Genomic DNA, 20,475 nt, shown 5'->3' with positions numbered 1-20,475 from the left:
ATTATGAATTAGAATAGATTTAGTTTTTGGATAGTGAAATATAAAATAGTAAACTTAGAATGACAGTACCTTATTGTTATTGCAGCATAAGGCAATGCCTGCCTCCAATTATGTTGGATTTTCATGGACCGAAGAAAAATCTAGTATATTTCTTGAGATCATGACACATCTTGTAATCAGTAAGAAGTTGGATCCATTAGCGGATGGTACGATAGAGATGGTGTTGTCCAAATTAGTTGAGTTTAAAGATTTGATATTGTTTCGAAGTATTACAATGCAAGATTTAAAGGAACACCTGCTAGAACGTCGGAAGATATACATGAGGGTATGTGAACTAGCGAATCATCCTTATGTTATTGGATTCTTACAAACTACTTGTAAGATATGGATGCGGCCAGAGGTGTATGAGATGCACATTAAGGTAACTCTTATTCAGTTCTAATCCCGTCCGTTATTTGTAATCCATATTTACGAAATAGTAAAATTATTGTGTAATTATATGTTAGGATTACCCCGAGGACATGGAGTTGATTAACAAATCGATACCAAATTTCCGTAAATTGGTATGTATCTTCAGTGGAGTTATGCCGCAAACTAGACGAAGGAGGTGGAAAAGATCTTCGGGTGATACTTCTTGGCCTCCGCAAGAACAGATGACCGGAGGTTCGTCAAGTCATGCTGCACCACCTCGAGCACCTAGTTGTGTTAACTGAGATGACGATATGGATGGCTTCATGCCCCCCAAATCATGGCCTCGAACACCTGATGTTCCTCCCCTGTACTTGAACCTAGAACCAGAAAAGAGAGAAAAGGAAAGTCGAGAGGTTCGTCAAGTAATGCTGCACCACCTACAGCACCACTATCTGTCAACTGGGATGACGACTTAGATGATTTCATGACATAATCTGTAACATATGATGGACATCGGTTTTAGATTGTGATGTAAATTGTGACGGGACGCCTGTACCTTTAATTGCAATATTTATATGTTTGCTATGTTTGATTGTAATGATTATATTTATGATACAATATCACATAAGATACAATGAACGAAATATAAATAGAACGCTAAACAAAATACCACATAACATATTACATTGAAGGTTTCATTCGTTACAACCAAATTCGAGACAAATACATAATATACTTAGTTTCGTACACACAAATATATTGCAAGCTGTTACGTGTACAACTAGATGCGGCGAATTCTTGTAGGTGGAGCCGATCCATCCGTCGGATTCCCGGAAGGTACAGCCTCGGCGGCAGCAGTGGGTACTGAAAGTTGTGGGCACTTCTTGTAAGTGTGACCGTCCGCTCCACACAAGTTGCAATGTTTTTTCTTCTTTCCAGCCTCGGACTCGTCCACTCCGTTCCGGATACGACGTGTCTGCCGTCGGCCTATGCCCCGCTTCGTAGCTGCATCAGGAATAAGCATTGGATGTAGATTTTTTTGAGTGAATGGGCCTAGAATACCGTTGCCGTATATCTCATGACACCAAGTCTGTGCTGCGGCTTCTTTTGTGAAATATTAAAAAACATATGACGCAGCATCTAACCCAGATATAGAATAAGCCGCGATGACATAGAAAAGAACAAGCCACGATGACATAGGAGCATGACAAGTGATGCACTTTGACTTCTGACATCGGCGGAACACCCTCCGACGGGAGCCTGCCGCCCGCTGCCGGGCCCATCTAACCGCTCCGACGGAGGAAGCGGCGCATCTAACCGCTCCATCTAACCGCTCCGACGGAGGAAGCGGCGCGGCAGGACGGCCCATCTAACCGCTCCGACGGAGGAAGCGGCGCGGCAGGACGGCCGTATCATGTCCGGCGAACGGCGGCGATGGAGGGCAGCGGCGGCGGCGCGGCGGCAGTCCGGCCCATCTAACCGCTCCGACGGAGGAAGCGGCGCGGCAGGACGGCCGTATCATGTCCGGCGAACGGCGGCGATGGAGGGCAGCGGCGGCGGCGCGGCGGCGGAGGGCGCAGGTGCCGGGTTCGAGTGGGACGCCGACTCGCAGCTCTACCACCACGCCAGGTTCGCGGCCTGCGCCTAATCGTTTCGTTTTCTCGCCGCATGCTGCTGTGTTTCGTAGATTGGGCGTCGCGGACGGTCGGTGCTTTGAGGGCCGTGGTGCCTGTGATTTCAAGCGACCGGGGGTCGTGGGCGTTGTTGGTTGTGCTCACGGCGCGAGCTGACTTAGCTGCTGCAGTGATGCGTATTCATGATCATTTCTGTAGGTGAACACGTGGAAGGTATCAACAAATTTCTGATTTACCTGCCGTGTTTTTGTGCAATTGACGGTTGATTCCCTTGCGTGGTTCCGCTTGAATATATTTCTCTCTGCTATGCGATTTGGGGGAGTCTCTTCGGCAAATAGATAGATATCAGCATATGCTGTTGCCTCAGACGAGAATAGGGCTCCCATGTCAGAAGGTTTTGTATGGGAGCAACATGCTTTCTGGAGAAATCCTTGAGATCTATAGCCTATAGGATGTTGGTTCTGTTTATAGAGCATTTGGTAAATCGTATGGGACTATAGGAGTATGCTTCAAGAGTTCAAGGTATCATCAGAACCTTATGTATGTCCTTTTTGCCTGTGAAAATGTGGTCAATTTACATGTTCATCGTGGTGCTCAGGGACAATTGATGTAATGTAATGTAATACTCACTTCCTTCTTACTTGTGTGGCGCTTGAGTTCATGCAGGATACATACATACAGTTTATGAGCAGCTTGTCCCTAAGCTAAACCTTTACTCTCTTGTGCTCATGTCAACCAAACATATTCGGATTATAGAGTTAAGGATATACTAGTAGTACGTATTCTCTTCTAAGCCTCTTATATGTCCTCCTCGGTGCAGCATATTTATCTAAGTGGTATTTTTCTTTCGGTCTCAATTTTGTGCAGTAGCATTGCTATGTTTCAAATATAGTTTTGACATTTCATTTCTTGAAATGCATCGTTTTCAGTACTGGTTTTTACCATGACCCTGTCGCTGGATGGTACTACAGCAGCAGAGATGGCCAATACTACATCTACGAGAACGGAAGTTACATGCCGTTGACGACAGATCTGGTAGAACTTGAGCTAGCTCCAAATTCCTCAGCTTACTGTAGCCTTATGTGACTTTTGCAATCTTACATCCATATTGAAACAGGGCAATGAACCCACATCAAAGTATCCATACGATGAGGCTAGCCAAGATGTCTGGGAAATCTCTTGTATGTGTCTTAACTGCAAATTTTGAGGCCTTTTTCAAGCAGTATATCTTGTATGAAACATTTCTTTTATCTTTAAATTCGGACCATGAGACTTTGCTATAAAGGCTAAAGGGTACTGTAATGTGTATGATTTTTGGGTTCCTCTGATGGAATGGAAGTATGAAACAGGTTTAAGGATATCATTTTGGGAAACAAACTATGGCCTATGGGAGAGAGAACTGGCATGGTTTTGTTGGAAAAAGAAGCTGTCTTGTAACAATAAAGTGATTGGTTTTCATTTTTATTAGCAGGTTTGGAACAACCTACACCTGATGACGAGAATGAAAGAGTGGGGCCACCCTCAGAATGGTTCTTGCATTCTCAATCACCTCGTCTTTGTTTAATAATTATTTTTTAGTGTTCGTTATCATCTTCTCTTTTCCCACAGGATGGAGGAAACACTGATAAACTTGTACCTGTCAGGCTACTCAAATAGAGAAGTCATTGCTGAAAGTTCACTAGGAAACACACATATAAATGGTTAGTATGGTTTTTTGCTTTGCTTTCTTATATTGAGAGGTTCCAAAATTTACAGTCAGTCCTAATGATTTTACAATCACCAGAGGAAGACAGAAATGAGACAACTGGAGATAAACTGAGTAACTTGACCTCAGGCAGTGCATCAGCTTCTCTGAATGATGCTTCATCACAGCAAGTTGAAAATGAAAGGGAAACTAAGAATTCCACTGATGTGGACGAATCTCTGGGGGAAGGTGAGGAATCATTCTTTTACGGCCTTTATTTTCTCAGTTGAGAACAACAACAAAGCCTTTTAGTCCCAAGCAAAGTGGAGTCTGTTTATTTTTGTTTGTCTGTCATCTGAAAATTGAATAACATGAAGCCCATAGCAAATGCAAAGCACTAACACGGTATGTCGGTACCGGCATATTGATTTTATGGTTATTTATTGTTCCAGTTTTAGTCGTGTCAAGTCTGAGTAATATTTGGTTATGTTTAATGTTTTTCCAGAGGAAGAGAAATGGCTTGCTCAATATGGTCAGGTAGAGAGAGTAAATGATGATGTACCACTACTGCCAACCATTGATATATGGGACTGGTATGTGGTCCAAGATCATGTTAGCAAAGGTCAGCCTGTGGCTAGGCTTGTGGGATGCTTATCTAGGGGTTCTAGTAAGCTTCATCCTTCTCTGCCTACTCGTGGTGGCCGTCTAAGAACTGCTTCTGTGAGTGAAGTTCATCTTGACCTTGTGCGTGTATCAACAGGTATGACTTTATAGGTTCCACAATGACAATCCACAGGTGCCATTATACATGTAGGGAGAAATTGTAGGTTTTACTTCCCAATACATAAGCCTTTTTCAATATAATATCAGCTGAATATTTGCTGTCATATTTCATAACTTTTTTTCTCAAACACGAAGGGAGCTGTGTATCTTTGTATTAAGAAGAAGAGAGTGCCCAATTTACATCACCGATCACCCACCTTGGGCCAGAATGGGTGACAGTTGAACAAAACTCATAAAAAGACTCTTACAGAAAAAGATAGAGAGGTAGGGGCTGACCAATACACAACCCTAATGGCGTCTTCACTCTACCTGTCCTACACCAAGGGCCCTCAACCCCTTAGCTCCTGCAGCTATCCAAAGCTGCAGTTCCTCCTTATAAGCTCACAGAGCAACTTGGAGGCAGGGAGCTGATCCATCAAAGAGACAAGCATTACGGTGTTTCCAAATGATCCAAGCTCCCAGCATGACCAGTGAATTAAACCCTTTTTTGTGCTGTTTAGGGACTTTCCTCCAAGCTTTCAACCACCAATCAGCCAAAGAAACAGTTCTTCGGCTTGGGACTAATGCGACCAAATTCAAGGGTTGCAAGACAGCGAATCAGAATTGTCTAGTAAAAACGCATTTCGTGAGGATGTGCTGTACTGTTTCATCTTCTTGATCACAGAGGGAGCAGTGGTCCAGGTGAGGGAGTCCTCTTTTTTGTAACCAGTCAGCTGTCCAGCAGCGATTCCGGATTGCTAGCCAAATAAAAGTTTTGCATTTTCCCATAGCCCAAGATTTCCACAAACGCTTCCAAGGTTCAAATGTAATGGACCCAAAGAAGAAATCTTGGTAGGTATTTCATCACTTAGAATAAACCAGTGGAAAATCCCCTGTTCCTCTGAATATTGGAAGACGACATTTCTAAGAGGAGTTCTAATTGCTTTTGTTAACAATTCTGGTGCCTGATGATGCAATATATTGCATAAAAGTACTCACTTGTCTTATTATCAGGGAAGCTGTACAGGCTAAGGAACCCTGGCAGAAAATACTTGGCCTCTTTGTCCGCTTATGACTCCTCTAACCCGACAAAAGATTGGGGGTTTCCTGATATTTATGCAAATCCTGATATTAATTTGAATAAGCAATCAACTGCACAGTACCAATCTGAAGTTGCTGATGAGTCTTCTATCGAGGGAGGTATCTCAACAGCTAATGGCAAGGCAAGTTAAGTTTATATGATTTTGCATTGCCATTTGCTAAGGTGTTTATTAGACTGTTAGCGGATGTTTACTTCCCTAACAATAACCTGTCTGTAGACTATATGTTGCATCTCTGTTTGAAAATTGAATGCAATATGTTGCCTATGATATCCCATGATAAACTGAATATGATCTAAAATTCGAAAGTGGAAGGCCTCAAAGCAGAATTATTTCTTCACGAGAAAGTTCCCTGTGGATTGGATTGTTGATATGCAGCGTGCTAACATACAGCATTCAGCCTGATTCAATTTTGTAATCAATGTGTAGGCAGTATTAGTTTGAAATGACACAATGCTAACATCTTAAGGCACTCCCTTGTGGGGACTGTATTTGTGTCTTATAGGTGCTTATGGCTATAAAACCCAAACTGCCTTTTTTTTGTTGGTCATATGAACACAGTGGGGTTATAAGTTACCTGAAAAGTGCTTTGAATTGCTACACTATTTTTACTTCGTTACTATTTGGTATCAGAAGTTCAGCAAGTCACTAGACTTCTCAATATTTTATCAGATTGCACATGAAAGATGTTAGATTATGACATGTCCTTTTCACAGAAAAAGTAATATAGCAGTTGATGAAGTGTTCCTCTGTATGGCTATTTTACCCATAAATGGTAAAGCATGAACATTAGCATTGATGCTCTATATGTCAGATGTATTTTGTGATTTATGTAATATTCTCAGGAGCAAAAGACAAAAGTTTACAGGGACAGAGCTGCTGAGAGAAGGAACCTGCATCGAGGCTTAGGGATAGGGCCTGGACAGAAGCAAAGTAACATAATCAGTTCTGATGAATACGAGGGAATTGATGACATTGATTCAATGGGAACTGCATCAGTAGATATGAATTTTCGTTCTAGTGGTTTGCATTCTGCCAAGAGAATAATGGAGAACATGGGCTGGAAGGAGGCATGTGTTTACCAATCTTTTTGCCTATTGTTTATGCTTTTGTCTGACTTGCTAAAAGTTTTTGCATTCTAGAATGCTCAGAACGATGTGCATGGAATATCTGTAGGAGAATAAGAAAGAGAATTATGCTGTTAATTTTTATTCTATGCTTTTTTTTTGCTTGGTAGATATATTGAGTATTACCTGCAGTTGTTTTTTGTAACTTTCTAACTGGGCATTTTCATGCTGCTAATATAATTTTACTGAACCAGCCCAGTAAGAAATTAAGAATTAAATTTTGGTGAAGAATGTTTCTAATTGATCACCTTTTTTCAGAAATACGTGATCTTTTGTAAGGTAAACGTTTTCAGGAAAAGTGCACGAGTTCAAATTGATTTATTTCATTTTTCTTAATTTTCTTAGGGAGAGGGCCTTGGAAAAAGCAGAAGGGGTATTGTAGAACTTATACAGCCTCTCATCAACAAACATGGTACTGGTTTGGGATGGAACCAAACCCGCTAAGATGTTCCTTTTCTGTACTGCTATGGCCTATGGAGAATTGGAGATTCCTGTCCTCTGGGGTAAGTTTTATTTGCATTGAATTTAATGTCTGCTACTCATCTCACATAGTTTTGAAAACTTGCACGTTGTACTTGGAAAAAATTCGTTATCTGTTTCCTGGCAGAAATGTGCTGAACTATCATCTAAAATGCAGAATTTTAAATGTATGTGTGATAACTTGTCGAATTTGGTGTTCTTGATCCAGGTGCAACTACAAAAGAATTGATGTAGCTGACATGTGTTCGCTGTTCTAACTCCAGCTTTTCTTGGACGACAGCATTTTTACAGCAAGGTTTTCCTACTACACACTTATATTTTATATGGGCCATACTGGAAATTTGTTGTGTGGCTGAAGTTGCCTGAGTTAAAATCCGTGGGGAACCTGCACACTTGATAAGCATGACGACTGTCTTAAAATGAACTGAGCTTCATAATAATGCTGGAGTGAACTTTTTGACATGCCCTTATTCCAACATTAAGTTTTACTAAGATTCATCTATTCCGCACTTCGTTCTGTGTGAATTAATATTTTTGCCAAGCACATTCTTTCAGCGCAATAGAAGTATAATGAAAAGTAAAACAATCCTTTCTCGGGAGTCATTAACAATGAACTGAGCTTCATACAAGGTATATATACTGCTCCATATGTAAAAGGTGATGAGATCACAACGAAAAGGGAGGGGGGGAAGTGGTTAGGAGTAATATTGTATTAGTTCTTTTGGCCTAATTGCTTTTTAGGGCGGAAAGAAATCAAAGAGCTCAGTTCCACCACCCTCAAAACCCGGAACTGCTCTCAAATCCCAATGCGCTTCCCTAGATAGCAATATCTTGATCTACTTGTAATCACTGAATATGTGGGTTCATCTGCTTAAAATTGACCCTCTACCAATTTTATATCCCGCATTTTAATTTATAATGAACCTGCTTTTGTGTATAATAGTTCTTGAGTTGTCATATGCTCGTGCTCCTAATTTGAGTATCTGCAACCTGGTTGCTCTGAGTAGCTTTTGATCTGAAGATTGACAGGAGTCTTTGTGGCTCTTGTTGTGTTTGCAGGGACTGGCGTAAAGCTATATACTGGAAGCCAAAGGAGCAGGTTGGTATTATGGGTTGATTGAAGCACAACAACCGCTTATCTCTGTGGCAGACCTGAATTAGACGGAGCCCGGGTGAAGCCCAAGGCAGCACCTCTTCCATGTACAGTTCTCCGGTAGAACAGGGTTGTGAATCTGTGATCGAACGGCTAGCTCTTGCGGCCTTCTCGTTGGAGCTCAGGCGCACAGGGTCGCGGAGTCCAAACCAATGTACCTCACTGCCTCATGTTATTTTGTATAGGCAAAACTTCTATTACCATTGTTTCAATTCCTAGTTCTCCTTTTGCCATTCAAAATTGCACTTTGTTTTTTCAATCCACAGTCTGTCAATTTTGCCTCCAACGCCGTGATATGCCCCTTCACTCCTTCAGACTTAGAAAGTGAAGGAGAAATTAGCTTAAAATGTAGAAAAACTGAACAACTGCTTGAACAAGAGCTTTAGATTTCTCAACTTCAATAATTAAAAAAGAATGGATATCGTACAAAGAATGAGGGCGGTTCAAATGTTTTGCAACGTACTTTTCAGAAGTGTGGTTTTGTGTACTTGCAAAAGATCTGCCTGCTTGCCGGTGTCTTGAGAAACAGACCGGCTTCAGATCACATGCACTTTGCGAAACATATCGGTTTTGCGGAGCACTTCTGCTTTTGCAACATACACAAGAGTCCAACATGAACACCGGTTGGTCAAAGATGATATCATTTTTTTTTCTTTCCTTTGCTAGCACCTTTCATCTCTTCTCTAAAATTTCTCAATGAGAGTATAATGATCTTTTTATGTAATTTTGATGGTCAATCAGTGTTGGTCGGCAAGGGGCCTAAACGGTGGCACACATCACGGGAGCGCCTACCTGAAGAGCTCTATCCAAGCTACTTAAACAGTATGACCGGATTGGTTTCAGTTTCAGGACATGATTAGACTGCTAACTAACAAGTAGCATCAATAGATGTCGTTAGTTTGACAACCGATCTCCAGTTGGAATCTGACCAAAGCGTAACGCTGCAACACGGCCCAACCCACCTCTTTTCAAACTTGCCATGCAGTAAATGTATTAAATGTAGTCAAAAAATAAATTGCATTACACAAATGGACTGTAAATCGCGAGACGAATCTAATGAGCCTAATTAGGACGTGATTAGACACTAAATTGTTACAATAATGCTACAGTAAGCAAGCTCTAATGATAAATTAATTAGACTCATTAGATTCGTCTCGTAGTTTACAGACGAGATCTGTAATTAGTTTTATAATTAGTCTACATTAAAAACTTCAAATATTGAAGATTCCCTTCCAAAAACGCAAGAATGCAAAATATAAAATGAACACCCATCAATCGACATCTTGTTGCCTTGTTGGTGTCCTTGCAGGGAAGAAAGCTGGGGTGTGTTTAGATCCGCGAAAATCTGGTAGAAAAGGTCACATTGGATACTGTAGCACACTGTAACATTTTTCGTCTGTTTGTGGTAAATATTGTTTTATTATAGGCTAACTAGGCTCAAAAAATTCGTCTCACAACGTACATCAAAACTATGCAATTATTTTTTTATTTACCTACATTTAGTATTCCATGTATGGGTCATTTGCTATATTTAATATTTTAATATGATTTCGATGTGATGAATAATTTGGAGGAGTTTGGGGAAGTGAACACAGCCCTATAAGCCTTCCCGATCGCTGCGGTCGAGGTGGCGCAAGGACCAATCGAACAGAAATTAATGGACGCGGAGTTGTCTGTGCCCTGCAAGGGAGAAACTAGTAAAGCCGTGTTCAAATGAAACGCAAAAAATTTTTGCGATAGAATTTTATTAATTTAAAATACCAAATGAAGTCTATTTATAAAAAAAATTTCACAGATAGATTATAAATCGCGAGACGAATCTAATGATGCTAATTAATCTATAATTAATTTATAATTAGCAGATAGTTACGGTAGCATCACTGTTGCAAATCATGAATTAAGTAAGCTCATTAGATTCGTCTCGCGATTTACAGCCCATCTATACAAAAAGTTTTGTAAATAGACTTCATTTAGTACTCCATGCATGTGTCCAAACATTTAATATGATGTTTTTTTTTCGTTTACGAGATTTACGGATTGTGATCTAAACAGAGCCTAAAGAACCTGTGATCTAGGGCCGGAACTCCCCATCCAAACCCCCATCTTGATGCAAGCCATTGGCCGGTGCTGCTGTGTGCAAGTGAAAACTCTTTGTGAGCCTCTGGAATTGTGGTGGCTTCTCTCCTTTTGATGTGTGGTTTTTTGGTCTCCATGGATGCCTTGACCTCACCATCATCAACAGTGAGCAACCAAGGACGTGCACTGTGCAGTACGAGAGAGTCTAGTTCGGCTGGCTGGTAGAATAAATAGTGCTCGGCTGGTAGAATGAATAGTATTATGTGAGAGAAAACAAGTCGTAATAAGCCAGCCGAGTACTGTTCATTAGGCCAGCCGAACAGGCTCTATAGCACAACACACCAGGTAGTAGCTGCCCCACTCTATGCTCCTTTTGTTGCTTGCTCATATGGACACTGATCATACTTGCTTGAGGCTAATGCATGCTCAGCCCTGAACTTAATTGCCTGATGGGTGGTGGCTAAAACAAATGGACACCTAGGATTAGCAGTGAGGTAGTGATAGGATAGGATTAGCAGCACCATCTCATCACCCCCTCACTCACATAGTCACATGGGGCCTTTCCCTGTCCTTGTGAGATTTGTACTCTTCTTGTCTTTAGCCCATGCATGTGCCCCTAGCCCCCTACCACCCCCCACCGCTCATGCCTAGATTCCCTCCTTGCCCCCCATCTCTCTCACTCTCACTGCTTCAATTTCAATCTTGCTCCTATATATAATTGTTTTTTGCTAGGTTTTCCCCAGCATTGCCGTTGTTTTATACTCATTTTTTACTATTCTTGTAGCTCGACGGTCTCACATATTGTCTCCTAACTTGAACCCTGCTTATGTCTTGTAGATCACTGTTATTTAGAGTTTCTTGAACAATTTTGTATATAAGGACTACTAACCATCTCCAAAAAGCTACTATTTTTTATATGTATAAATAGATCACACTTTTATGTTTAAAATCACATTGATACCTTTGATAATATAATTAGTGCCACAATTTCCTGGGATTATCTGCATTTGCTAAAGGTGCTTCATCATAATACTATATCCTAATGTGCGTCTTATTCGGAGTCCGGATTTTGTAGGGCTGCATGTGATTGTCCCTTTTAGGCCCTGTTTAGTTCCCACCCCGTAAACACAAAAATGCAAAAACGCAAAATTTTGCGAAGAAATCTTGCTAATTTGAAGTACTAAATGAAGTCTATTTATAAAACTTTTTGCATAGATGGTCTGTAAATCGCGAGACGAATATAATGAGCCTACTTAATCCATAATTTTGTAACAGTGATGCTACAGTAACCATCTGCTAATTATTAATTAATCATAGATTAATTAGCATCATTAGATTCGTCTCGCGATTTACAACACATTTGTGCAAAAAGTTTTGTAAATAAACTTCATTTAATACTTCAAATTAGCGAGATTCTATCGCAAATTTTTTTTGCGTTTACATCTCACGGGAACTAAACACGGACTTAATACAAGTACATGTCTATCCCTATCTTCATTTTTTTCCTGCTCCGGTTGGACTAATCCTGAAAAGGATCCCCAAGTATCATATCTACTCCACACAAGTTTTTACAAACATATCGATTGGCCATACCATGCTGGAATGAAAAAACTGTTGATCGAATAGATTCTGTCACGCGGCAAGCACCCTCAAGTCAAGACTCAAGAGTCGACTGCCTCACGTGATCCGCCGATCACTTTTGCTCTCCTCTGCTATCCATTTTTCTATGAGCAAAGATCATATTATGATTCCTTTCATAAAGATAATAACAGTGTCTGCAGATCAACTTGTTTTAAACCAGTATAAATTACCGCTCTTAATTACAGCTGCCAGTTGCATTCCAAAACTTCAAATCCTGGCATTTGGTCAAAAATATGCATGTACTATATGCTAGTGTTCAGAAAAGCAGAAGTAGACTAACTGGTGGGTGGTAGGCACTAGGCAGAGCCTGATAGTCTGATGCTAGATCTAGATCATAATGCAGTGAAAACTTTGACAGCTAGTACTGTGCATGGGTAAATCATTAGTCCCTTAACTAATTTGCTACGATAACACTTAACCATGCTACTCTACTGCTATCTTTGCTTTCTTTCTCCATTACCTTTCATCATCCATGTAAAAACTGACCAGCTTTTCACACCTGATGCCAGCTTTGAGCCTCCCTGCATGCTGGTGTATCATTGCGCAACACACCATATTTGATCTGCCAACATACTTGTGAACTAAGCTTACTCATGGTGATATTTTTCTTCTGCTTCTAGATAACTTAGATTAACTGTGGTAACCAGATGTTTTTACAACTTTACCATTAAAGTTATCTGAACCTATATGTACTCCACAGTAGTGAACCTGCAAGAACAGGAAAGCCTGCTGATTTTTTTATGGGGTGAAACAACTTACAATGCAATGCCATGGTTGCCTGTCCCAAATAGAAGCCCTAGTTCCCATGTAAATACTCTGCAAGTTCTACTCATTGGAATTACTATCTTCCACGGGATTAGAGGCGCTGTGTCCTGGTTAATTAGGACTGCTCTTTTACCAATGGGAATTTGGAGTGGACGGAGGGTAGATCTAGATCTATGAGCCTGCAAAACTTTCAGTACGTTGGCGCGGGTTTTTTTTTTAACCGCGGCTGATGGAGGCTTCCTCGCGATTAACACGAATTCCGAGAAAGACAGGGTGACACCATTAGTTTATCACCGCTAGGTGGTGGTGGTAACAGCACTACAGCAGTAGATCTCATCTAACCAAGGACATGTGCTGCCCTCCATCAAGGGGTGTAATAGTGCAGATCTAACCCTTTTGTTTAACCTGCAGGCTGCACTGCAGAGCAGACAGCCGCTGTAAGAAAGAGCTAGGGTTTGTTTATTAGTTACTGCATGAAGGAGCTAGCTGTTGTGCGTGTCGTGTGTTTGCTACCACTTCACCCCACTAAGAGGCCAGCTGTGGTGTCTCCTTTTACTTTGTTTTCTTTTACCCCTTTTTTCACCTTTCGTGTTTCAACTCTTGGGAGATTCTTGCTTCGGCTGCTTGCCATCCTCCACGGCCGGTAATCACTGCGCAGGCCTTGCCGATCTCCCTTTTACAGTAAGAATTGATCAAGGATAACGGAAATGTACGTCGTATTAGAATTGTGCTTGTGCATAGCAATCAAGGAGGCAGATGAAACGACCCATTTGCTCAACAATTCTCTTAACTAGAGATTTTGTTATAAAGAGAAATTTTATAATGATTGGAAAATAATATGAACCGCCCATCTGACAAAATTCTACTTTATCCTGAATTGTTCTGGACTGTCCGGAAAAATGGCCTATTTGTTCTTGAGTGATAACAAGAACATCAAGAGGAGGAGAGGAGTTGGACAAATTGGGCTAGAAAATTTGAAGAGAGAGCGGCTGGGAGAGGCTTTGAAATCGCAGGCAATGGTAGCTACTTGCCATGTGTCGACGCCCATGTTATTCTAGGCGAGCTGTTATGTTCCCGAGATATTCTTTGCCCACTGCCACCGCTTTACGCCGGGCGCGGCGTGCCGTGCATGATGAAAGGGCTTTGCAATTGCCAATCGCAGCCGATTGTTTTCTTCCGCGGAAATGGTAACAAAACCTGTTGTTGCTGCTGGCATAATTGGTGGAAACCTGTCGATGTGCTCTGCTTGTGCAAGTCCTAACCGTACCAACCATACGCCGCAGGTTCACAGCCTTTCCATGACGGCCGAGTTTTTACCTGACCTGAGACCTGAACCTGACTGACTGATGCTGCGATACGATGATGCAACAGCTCGAGACAGTGACTCACCATCTTTCCCTGGGAGGGAGAACCGGAGGAGCAAAGCTGCTTGTTGCTGCTGCTAAAATAGAGCTCATTGACCAAACGCCTCTCAGTATCACCTCTTTTTTTTTCAGGATCTCTCGTTTCGAATATGAACTCAAATTCGCCAAAGCAAAAGGCACACACAACAATCATTTGGTCATTGGCGACTCCTCTCTGAAATTTGAAGCCAAATCAAAGCCCCTAATCCTGCGATCAACATAGTTAAACAACAGCGTGGTTAACTGACGCTGCACTTGATGGTTAGGGTCCTGGATGATGCTTGCGAGACCGGCGGCATAAACAAGTACAGGGGGGAGGCTGGGAGGGACAGGGGTGACGGCCTGACCCAACCGGTGGCCTCGGATCCGGAGATTCTGCAGACACACATGAGAGTGCCTGCCACAACCTCTCACTCCCTGCACTTTACAATGCCAGCAGCTATCAGTTAAGCCTGAACTGAACCCCAGCTCGGCTTGCCGCCACCCAATCCGCCATTTTTCGCTGGTCTTTCCCACAGCTGACCTATTTCTTTCTCTTTTTTTCCTGCTCCATCCCTCTCCCTCTCTTTCCCACAGCTGACCTATTTCTTTCTCTTTTTTTCCTTCCTCCATTGGCATATAAAAATCGCAGGCTTGGCCATGGCGTGCCTCCCTTTCTTCTCCCTCTGGTACTAAACCTGTCAGGGAGGCTTAAACCTCGCCACCAGCCCACCTACTCCTTGGTTTGCAAAGTTGCAGGGTGCTTCCGGCACAAGCAAGAACACGGATTTGCAAGTGACACCAGCTGCAGCTGATCCTACAGCATCAGCTCACCTCATCTCCTCGTCGATTTCGAGTCGTAATTTGTTTCTGGACATGTTTTAGAAGAAGTGTTGCTCTCAGGTGCAGTCCTGGCAATTGGATTGGTGAGTTGAGCTAGCAGGAGAGGGGAGAGGAATGCCTCCTGGTGCCATGGGCGGCAGGAGCCGGGGCAGGTGGAGGAGCGGTGCGTGGGGGGCGGCGCTGCTGCTGCGGTGCGCGCTCGCCATGGCGTGCGTGGGCTGCGCGCTCGCCGCGGACGCGCAGGGCGCGGCGCTGCTGGCGTGGAAGCGCACGCTGCGGGGCGGCGCGGCGGAGGCGCTCGGGGACTGGAGGGACTCCGACGCGTCGCCGTGCAGGTGGACGGGCGTGACGTGCAACGCCGCGGGGCGCGTCACGGAGCTTAGCCTGCAGTTCGTCGACCTGCACGGCGGCGTGCCGGCCGACCTGTCCGCGGTGGGCGCCACGCTCGCGCGGCTGGTGCTCACGGGCACCAACCTGACGGGCCCCATCCCGCCGCAGCTCGGCGACCTGCCCGCGCTCACGCACCTCGACCTCAGCAACAATGCGCTCACGGGATCCATCCCGGCGAGCCTGTGCCGGCCGGGGAGCAAGCTGGAGAGCCTGTACGTGAACTCCAACCACCTCGAGGGCGCCATCCCGGACGACATCGGCAACCTCACGGCGCTGCGGGAGCTCATCTTCTACGACAACCAGCTCGAGGGCACCATCCCGGCGTCCATCGGCCGGATGGCCAGCCTCGAGGTGATCCGCGGCGGCGGCAACAAGAACCTCCAGGGCGCGCTCCCGCCGAAGATCGGCAACTGCTCCAACCTCACCATGCTCGGCCTCGCCGAGACCAGCATCTCCGGCCCGCTCCCGGCGAGCCTCGGCCAGCTCAAGAACCTCGACACGATCGCCATCTACACCGCGCTCCTCTCGGGCCCGATCCCGCCGGAGCTCGGCCAATGCAGCAGCCTGGCAAACATCTACCTCTACGAGAACGCGCTCTCCGGCTCCATCCCGCCGCAGCTCGGCAAGCTCAGCAACCTCAGGAACCTGCTGCTGTGGCAGAACAACCTCGTCGGCGTCATCCCGCCGGAGCTGGGGGCGTGCACGGGGCTCACCGTGCTGGACCTGTCCATGAACGGTCTCACCGGCCACATCCCCGCGTCGCTGGGGAACCTGACGTCGCTGCAGGAGCTGCAGCTCAGCGTGAACAAGGTGTCCGGCCCCATCCCAGCCGAGCTCGCGCGCTGCACCAACCTCACCGACCTCGAGCTCGACAACAACCAGATATCCGGCGCCATTCCCGCCGAAATTGGCAAGCTCACGGCGCTGCGCATGCTCTACCTCTGGGCCAACCAGCTCACCGGGAGCATCCCGCCGGAGATCGGCGGCTGCGCGAGCCTCGAGTCGCTCGACCTGTCGCAGAACGCGCTCACCGGGCCCATCCCGCGCTCCCTGTTCCGGCTTCCGCGGCTGTCCAAGCTGCTTCTCATCGACAACACCTTGTCCGGCGAGATACCGCCGGAGATTGGCAACTGCACGTCGCTCGTCCGGTTCCGGGCCAGCGGCAACCACCTCGCCGGCGCGATTCCACCAGAGGTCGGTAAGCTCGGCAACCTCAGCTTCTTGGACCTCAGCTCGAACAGGTTGTCCGGCGCCATCCCGGCCGAGATCGCCGGCTGCCGGAACCTCACCTTTGTCGACCTCCACGGCAATGCCATCACCGGCGTTCTGCCGCCGGGGCTGTTCCACGACATGCTCTCGCTCCAGTACCTGGACCTCTCGTACAACTCCATCGGCGGCACGATCCCGTCGGACATCAGCAAGCTCGGTTCGCTCACGAAGCTCGTTCTTGGCGGGAACAGGCTGACGGGTCAGATACCGCCGGAGCTCGGCTCGTGTTCGCGGCTTCAGCTCCTGGACCTCGGCGGCAACACGCTGTCCGGCGAGATACCGGCGAGCATCGGCAAGATTCCAGGTTTGGAGATTGCCCTCAACTTGAGCTGCAATGGCCTGTCCGGCGCAATACCCAAGGAGTTCGCTGGGCTGGTGCGGCTCGGCGTGCTCGACGTGTCGCACAACCAGCTCTCCGGCGATCTCCAGCCGCTGTCCGCGCTCCAGAACCTGGTCGCGCTCAACATCTCCTTCAACAACTTCGCCGGCCGCGCGCCAGAGACGGCGTTCTTCGCCAGGCTGCCTACGAGCGACGTGGAGGGCAACCCGGGGCTGTGCCTCTCGCGCTGCCCCGGCGACGCCAGCGACCGCGAGCGCGCTGCGCGGCGCGCCGCGAGGGTCGCCACCGCGGTGCTGCTCTCCGCTCTCGTGGCCCTCCTCGCCGCCGCGGCGTTCCTCCTCATCGGCCGGCGCAAAGGCTCCGTGCTCGGAGGCGCGCGCCCCGGCGGCGATGACAAGGACGCCGAGATGCTGCCGCCGTGGGACGTGACGCTGTACCAGAAGCTGGAGATCAGCGTGGGCGACGTGGCGCGCAGCCTGACGCCGGAGAACGTCATCGGGCAGGGGTGGTCCGGGTCGGTGTACCGCGCGAGCGTGCCGTCCACGGGCGTGACCATCGCCGTGAAGAAGTTCCGGTCGTGCGACGAGGCGTCGGCGGAGGCGTTCGCGTGCGAGATCGGCGTGCTGCCGCGGGTGCGCCACCGCAACATCGTGCGGCTCCTGGGCTGGGCGGCCAACCGCCGGACGCGCCTCCTCTTCTACGACTACCTCCCGAACGGCACCCTCGGCGGCCTGCTGCACGCCGCCGGCGCCGGCGGCTCGACCGGCGCCGCCGTGGTGGAGTGGGAGGTGCGTCTCGCGATCGCCGTGGGCGTCGCCGAGGGCCTCGCGTACCTCCACCACGCCTGCGCGCCGGCGATCCTCCACCGCGACGTCAAGGCCGACAACATCCTCCTCGGCGAGCGGTACGAGGCATGCCTCGCCGACTTCGGCCTCGCCAGGGTCGCCGACGACGGCGCCAACTCGTCGCCCCCGCCGTTCGCCGGGTCCTACGGGTACATCGCTCCCGGTAAGCCGCCGCCGCCGCCGCCGCTTTCTTCCGCCCAATCCCAGCCGTTCGTTACAGGCACACTTAGGAAACTGACGGTTCTGATTATTCGCTCCTGACCAATCCGCGCACAGAGTACGGGTGCATGACCAAGATCACAACGAAGAGCGACGTGTACAGCTTCGGCGTCGTGCTGCTGGAGATCATCACGGGGCGGCGGCCGGTGGAGCCGGCGTTCGGGGAGGGCCGGAGCGTGGTGCAGTGGGTGCGCGAGCACCTCCACCGGAAGCGCGACCCCGCCGACGTGGTCGACCCGCGGCTGCAGGGCCGGCCGGACACGCAGGTGCAGGAGATGCTGCAGGCGCTCGGGATCGCGCTGCTCTGCGCCAGCGCGCGGCCGGAGGACCGGCCGACCATGAAGGACGTGGCGGCGCTGCTGCGCGGCCTCCGGAACGACGACGGCGCCGAGGCGCGCAAGGCCAGCGGCGGGTCCGGGACGAGGCTGGACTCGGCCAAGTGGGCCGCCGCCTCGCCGTCGCCGACCAAACCGACGGCCCTCCCCCGCACGGCCCAAGCCCAGTCGCAGTCCCAGTCCAGTTCGACGGCCTACTCCATGTAAGGTCGCGTGGCCTAGCCTAGCCCATAAACGAGGAGCAACCGATGGCGCCAACCGCCAGCCCTGGCTCCGAGGACTGACATGGTAGCGTTGACCGGACGCCGTCGAGCCTGTGAACCGCCGGTGGTCGTCGGAAATGCGATGGTGGAAGCAGGGTCACCGGCATCATGGTCGTGTGAGGATCGGTGTTGAAGGTGGCGTGGGGAAGAAGACGACGGCGGCGCCACCATGAATCGAGCAAGCAATGCATGCAATAATTCCTTGTCCCACTGTACTATACATATAGCTGTAGCGCAATGCATCTTGTGCTGAACGAAGAAGTTACCCAATCAATTAATTGAATTGGTAATCTGATGAGGTATATGGCATGACTGTGTACTCCCTCCAGGTTGGTAAAAAAAGGTCGTTTACACGGTCTCCAAAAATAATTTTGACCATTATATTTTTTTGCTATAAAAAATTTATAAAATATAGTCATTATATACTTCTATGAAACTACATTTCAAGATGAATCTATTTACTTTGCTTTCATATTTTAAAACTCAACCCAAAAAAAATTATTTATAGTCAAAATTTAAAATAATTGACTTCAGACAAACTCAAAACGACTTCTTTTACCAACACGGAGGGAGTATGAACTGTCCGTAATCATAACACATCTATCTGCCATCACTGCCGGGGACGATCCCAGCCGTGTGATGGTGGGATCGACGGCTCGATCGTTCGAGTGGTGGTGAGGTCGCCATGAGAGGACAGATAGGTCGCACGATGTAGAAGAGGATGCCCCTGATCTTCTAAAAAAACGAGACAGAAGAGGCAGACTGCCTCCCCACATTACACTTAGAAGAAGGCAGGACTCGAACCCGGGTCTGCTGGCTGAGAGCGAGCTCCACTAGGTCTCCTCCAATGGCCAACGTTGTCGCTAGCTAAAGCAGTTTTTTAATTGAATAGTGCATAATCCCTGTCGATAGCGCTAGCGCTGTAGTTGCAGCCCTCTCTTTTCCACCAAGGGTCGCGCCCGAACTTCATTACTTCAAGAAGTGACGAAACTACAAAGGTACTAGTTTAGAGATTCTGCAAAGAAAAAGTAACGGAGTAACCAGCAGTTTGCTGGCCCAACCAAGAGGCCGAGGAGCTAGAGTCTACAGAACGGGGGACACAGCCACCCTAACCGAAACAAGACCAAAAACTGAGCCAAAAAGACTACCACCAGCCGGGGATGCAGAGGGCAAAAAGCACTAAAACTATCTCCTGCAGAAAGAGGGAAGCCAGCTCACGTCTACCGAAGAAGCACCAAGCCTGCATCTTCAGGGGGAGCTTCCTGTGGGTGGAAGGATAAAGCAGTGTTCTTCATAGCTTCAGCACCCATCATCAGCTCCAACTTGCCTTGGGGTTTTTGCAAACCTGCCCAATAAGAGAGAAAAGATGATGCCAAGCAGATGATCTCAGTAGGAGATTGACATTTCTTATCTTCAAAACAAATAGAGTTTCTTGTTCTCCATAAAGCCCAACAAATGGATGCCAGACCGACCATGAAAATCTTTTTATGATGAGGCATGTATTTAGCAGCCCACACCCAAAATTGTGAGAAGGATGATGGTCTACAGTCGGCTCCAATTACAATAGAAACTAGACTCCAACAGTATCTGGCCATTGCACAGCCAAAGAAAAGATGCTCAGTATTTTTCTGGAGTACTGCAAAAGGAGCAAGTTTGATCTCCCTGCCACCCTCTTTTGGACAAGTTGTCCTTAGTGAGAATAGAATTAGACTTCACTAACCACACAAATACTTTAATTTTCAGAGGGATTTGTGCC

At 47.1% G+C, this 20,475-nt stretch overlaps 2 protein-coding genes across 5 annotated transcripts; both read left to right on the top strand.

The window, feature by feature from the left end:
• Positions 1 to 1,653: 1,653 nt before the first annotated feature.
• LOC120672842 (SUPPRESSOR OF ABI3-5-like) lies at positions 1,654 to 8,610 on the top strand. Of its 4 annotated transcripts, none has more exons than XM_039953446.1 (12): positions 1,668 to 2,040; positions 2,975 to 3,080; positions 3,163 to 3,226; positions 3,514 to 3,574; positions 3,654 to 3,745; positions 3,829 to 3,978; positions 4,235 to 4,489; positions 5,506 to 5,714; positions 6,437 to 6,661; positions 7,064 to 7,221; positions 7,407 to 7,493; positions 8,258 to 8,610. In XM_039953446.1, exons 1-10 carry the CDS (start codon positions 1,826 to 1,828, stop codon positions 7,160 to 7,162), a joined length of 1,476 nt encoding a protein of 491 aa, XP_039809380.1. In that variant the 5' UTR covers positions 1,668 to 1,825; the 3' UTR covers positions 7,163 to 7,221; positions 7,407 to 7,493; positions 8,258 to 8,610. The 4 variants fall into 4 exon arrangements, with proteins under 4 accessions (XP_039809383.1, XP_039809382.1, XP_039809380.1 ...); XM_039953447.1 differs by having other exon boundaries at positions 1,669 to 2,040; positions 3,517 to 3,574; XM_039953448.1 differs by lacking the exon at positions 4,235 to 4,489 and having other exon boundaries at positions 1,666 to 2,040.
• Positions 8,611 to 14,614: 6,004 nt separating this feature from the next.
• LOC120676292 (leucine-rich repeat receptor-like serine/threonine-protein kinase RGI4) lies at positions 14,615 to 19,021 on the top strand. The gene is made up of 2 exons (XM_039957528.1): positions 14,615 to 18,065; positions 18,179 to 19,021. Exons 1-2 carry the CDS (start codon positions 15,173 to 15,175, stop codon positions 18,661 to 18,663), a joined length of 3,378 nt encoding a protein of 1,125 aa, XP_039813462.1. The 5' UTR covers positions 14,615 to 15,172; the 3' UTR covers positions 18,664 to 19,021.
• Positions 19,022 to 20,475: the final 1,454 nt, after the last annotated feature.

Source organism: Panicum virgatum, chromosome 5N (assembly GCF_016808335.1).
Source record: "Panicum virgatum strain AP13 chromosome 5N, P.virgatum_v5, whole genome shotgun sequence".
Taxonomy (NCBI): domain Eukaryota; kingdom Viridiplantae; phylum Streptophyta; class Magnoliopsida; order Poales; family Poaceae; genus Panicum; species Panicum virgatum.
Note: the sequence above shows the minus strand (reverse complement) of the source record. Positions and strands in the feature narration are given on the sequence as shown.

What these genes read in the sequence shown, in the direction of transcription:
- LOC120676292 (XM_039957528.1), top strand. Translation starts at nt 15,173, where the DNA reads ATGCCTCCTGGTGCCATGGGCGGCAGGAGCCGGGGCAGGTGGAGGAGC. An exon ending in CTACGGGTACATCGCTCCCG is followed by an intron (nt 18,066 to 18,178) that starts GTAAGCCGCCGC and finishes ATCCGCGCACAG; the next exon opens with AGTACGGGTGCATGACCAAG.
- LOC120672842 (XM_039953446.1), top strand. Translation starts at nt 1,826, where the DNA reads ATGTCCGGCGAACGGCGGCGATGGAGGGCAGCGGCGGCGGCGCGGCGG. An exon ending in CAGCTCTACCACCACGCCAG is followed by an intron (nt 2,041 to 2,974) that starts GTTCGCGGCCTG and finishes CATCGTTTTCAG; the next exon opens with TACTGGTTTTTACCATGACC. An exon ending in AGAACATGGGCTGGAAGGAG is followed by an intron (nt 6,662 to 7,063) that starts GCATGTGTTTAC and finishes TAATTTTCTTAG; the next exon opens with GGAGAGGGCCTTGGAAAAAG.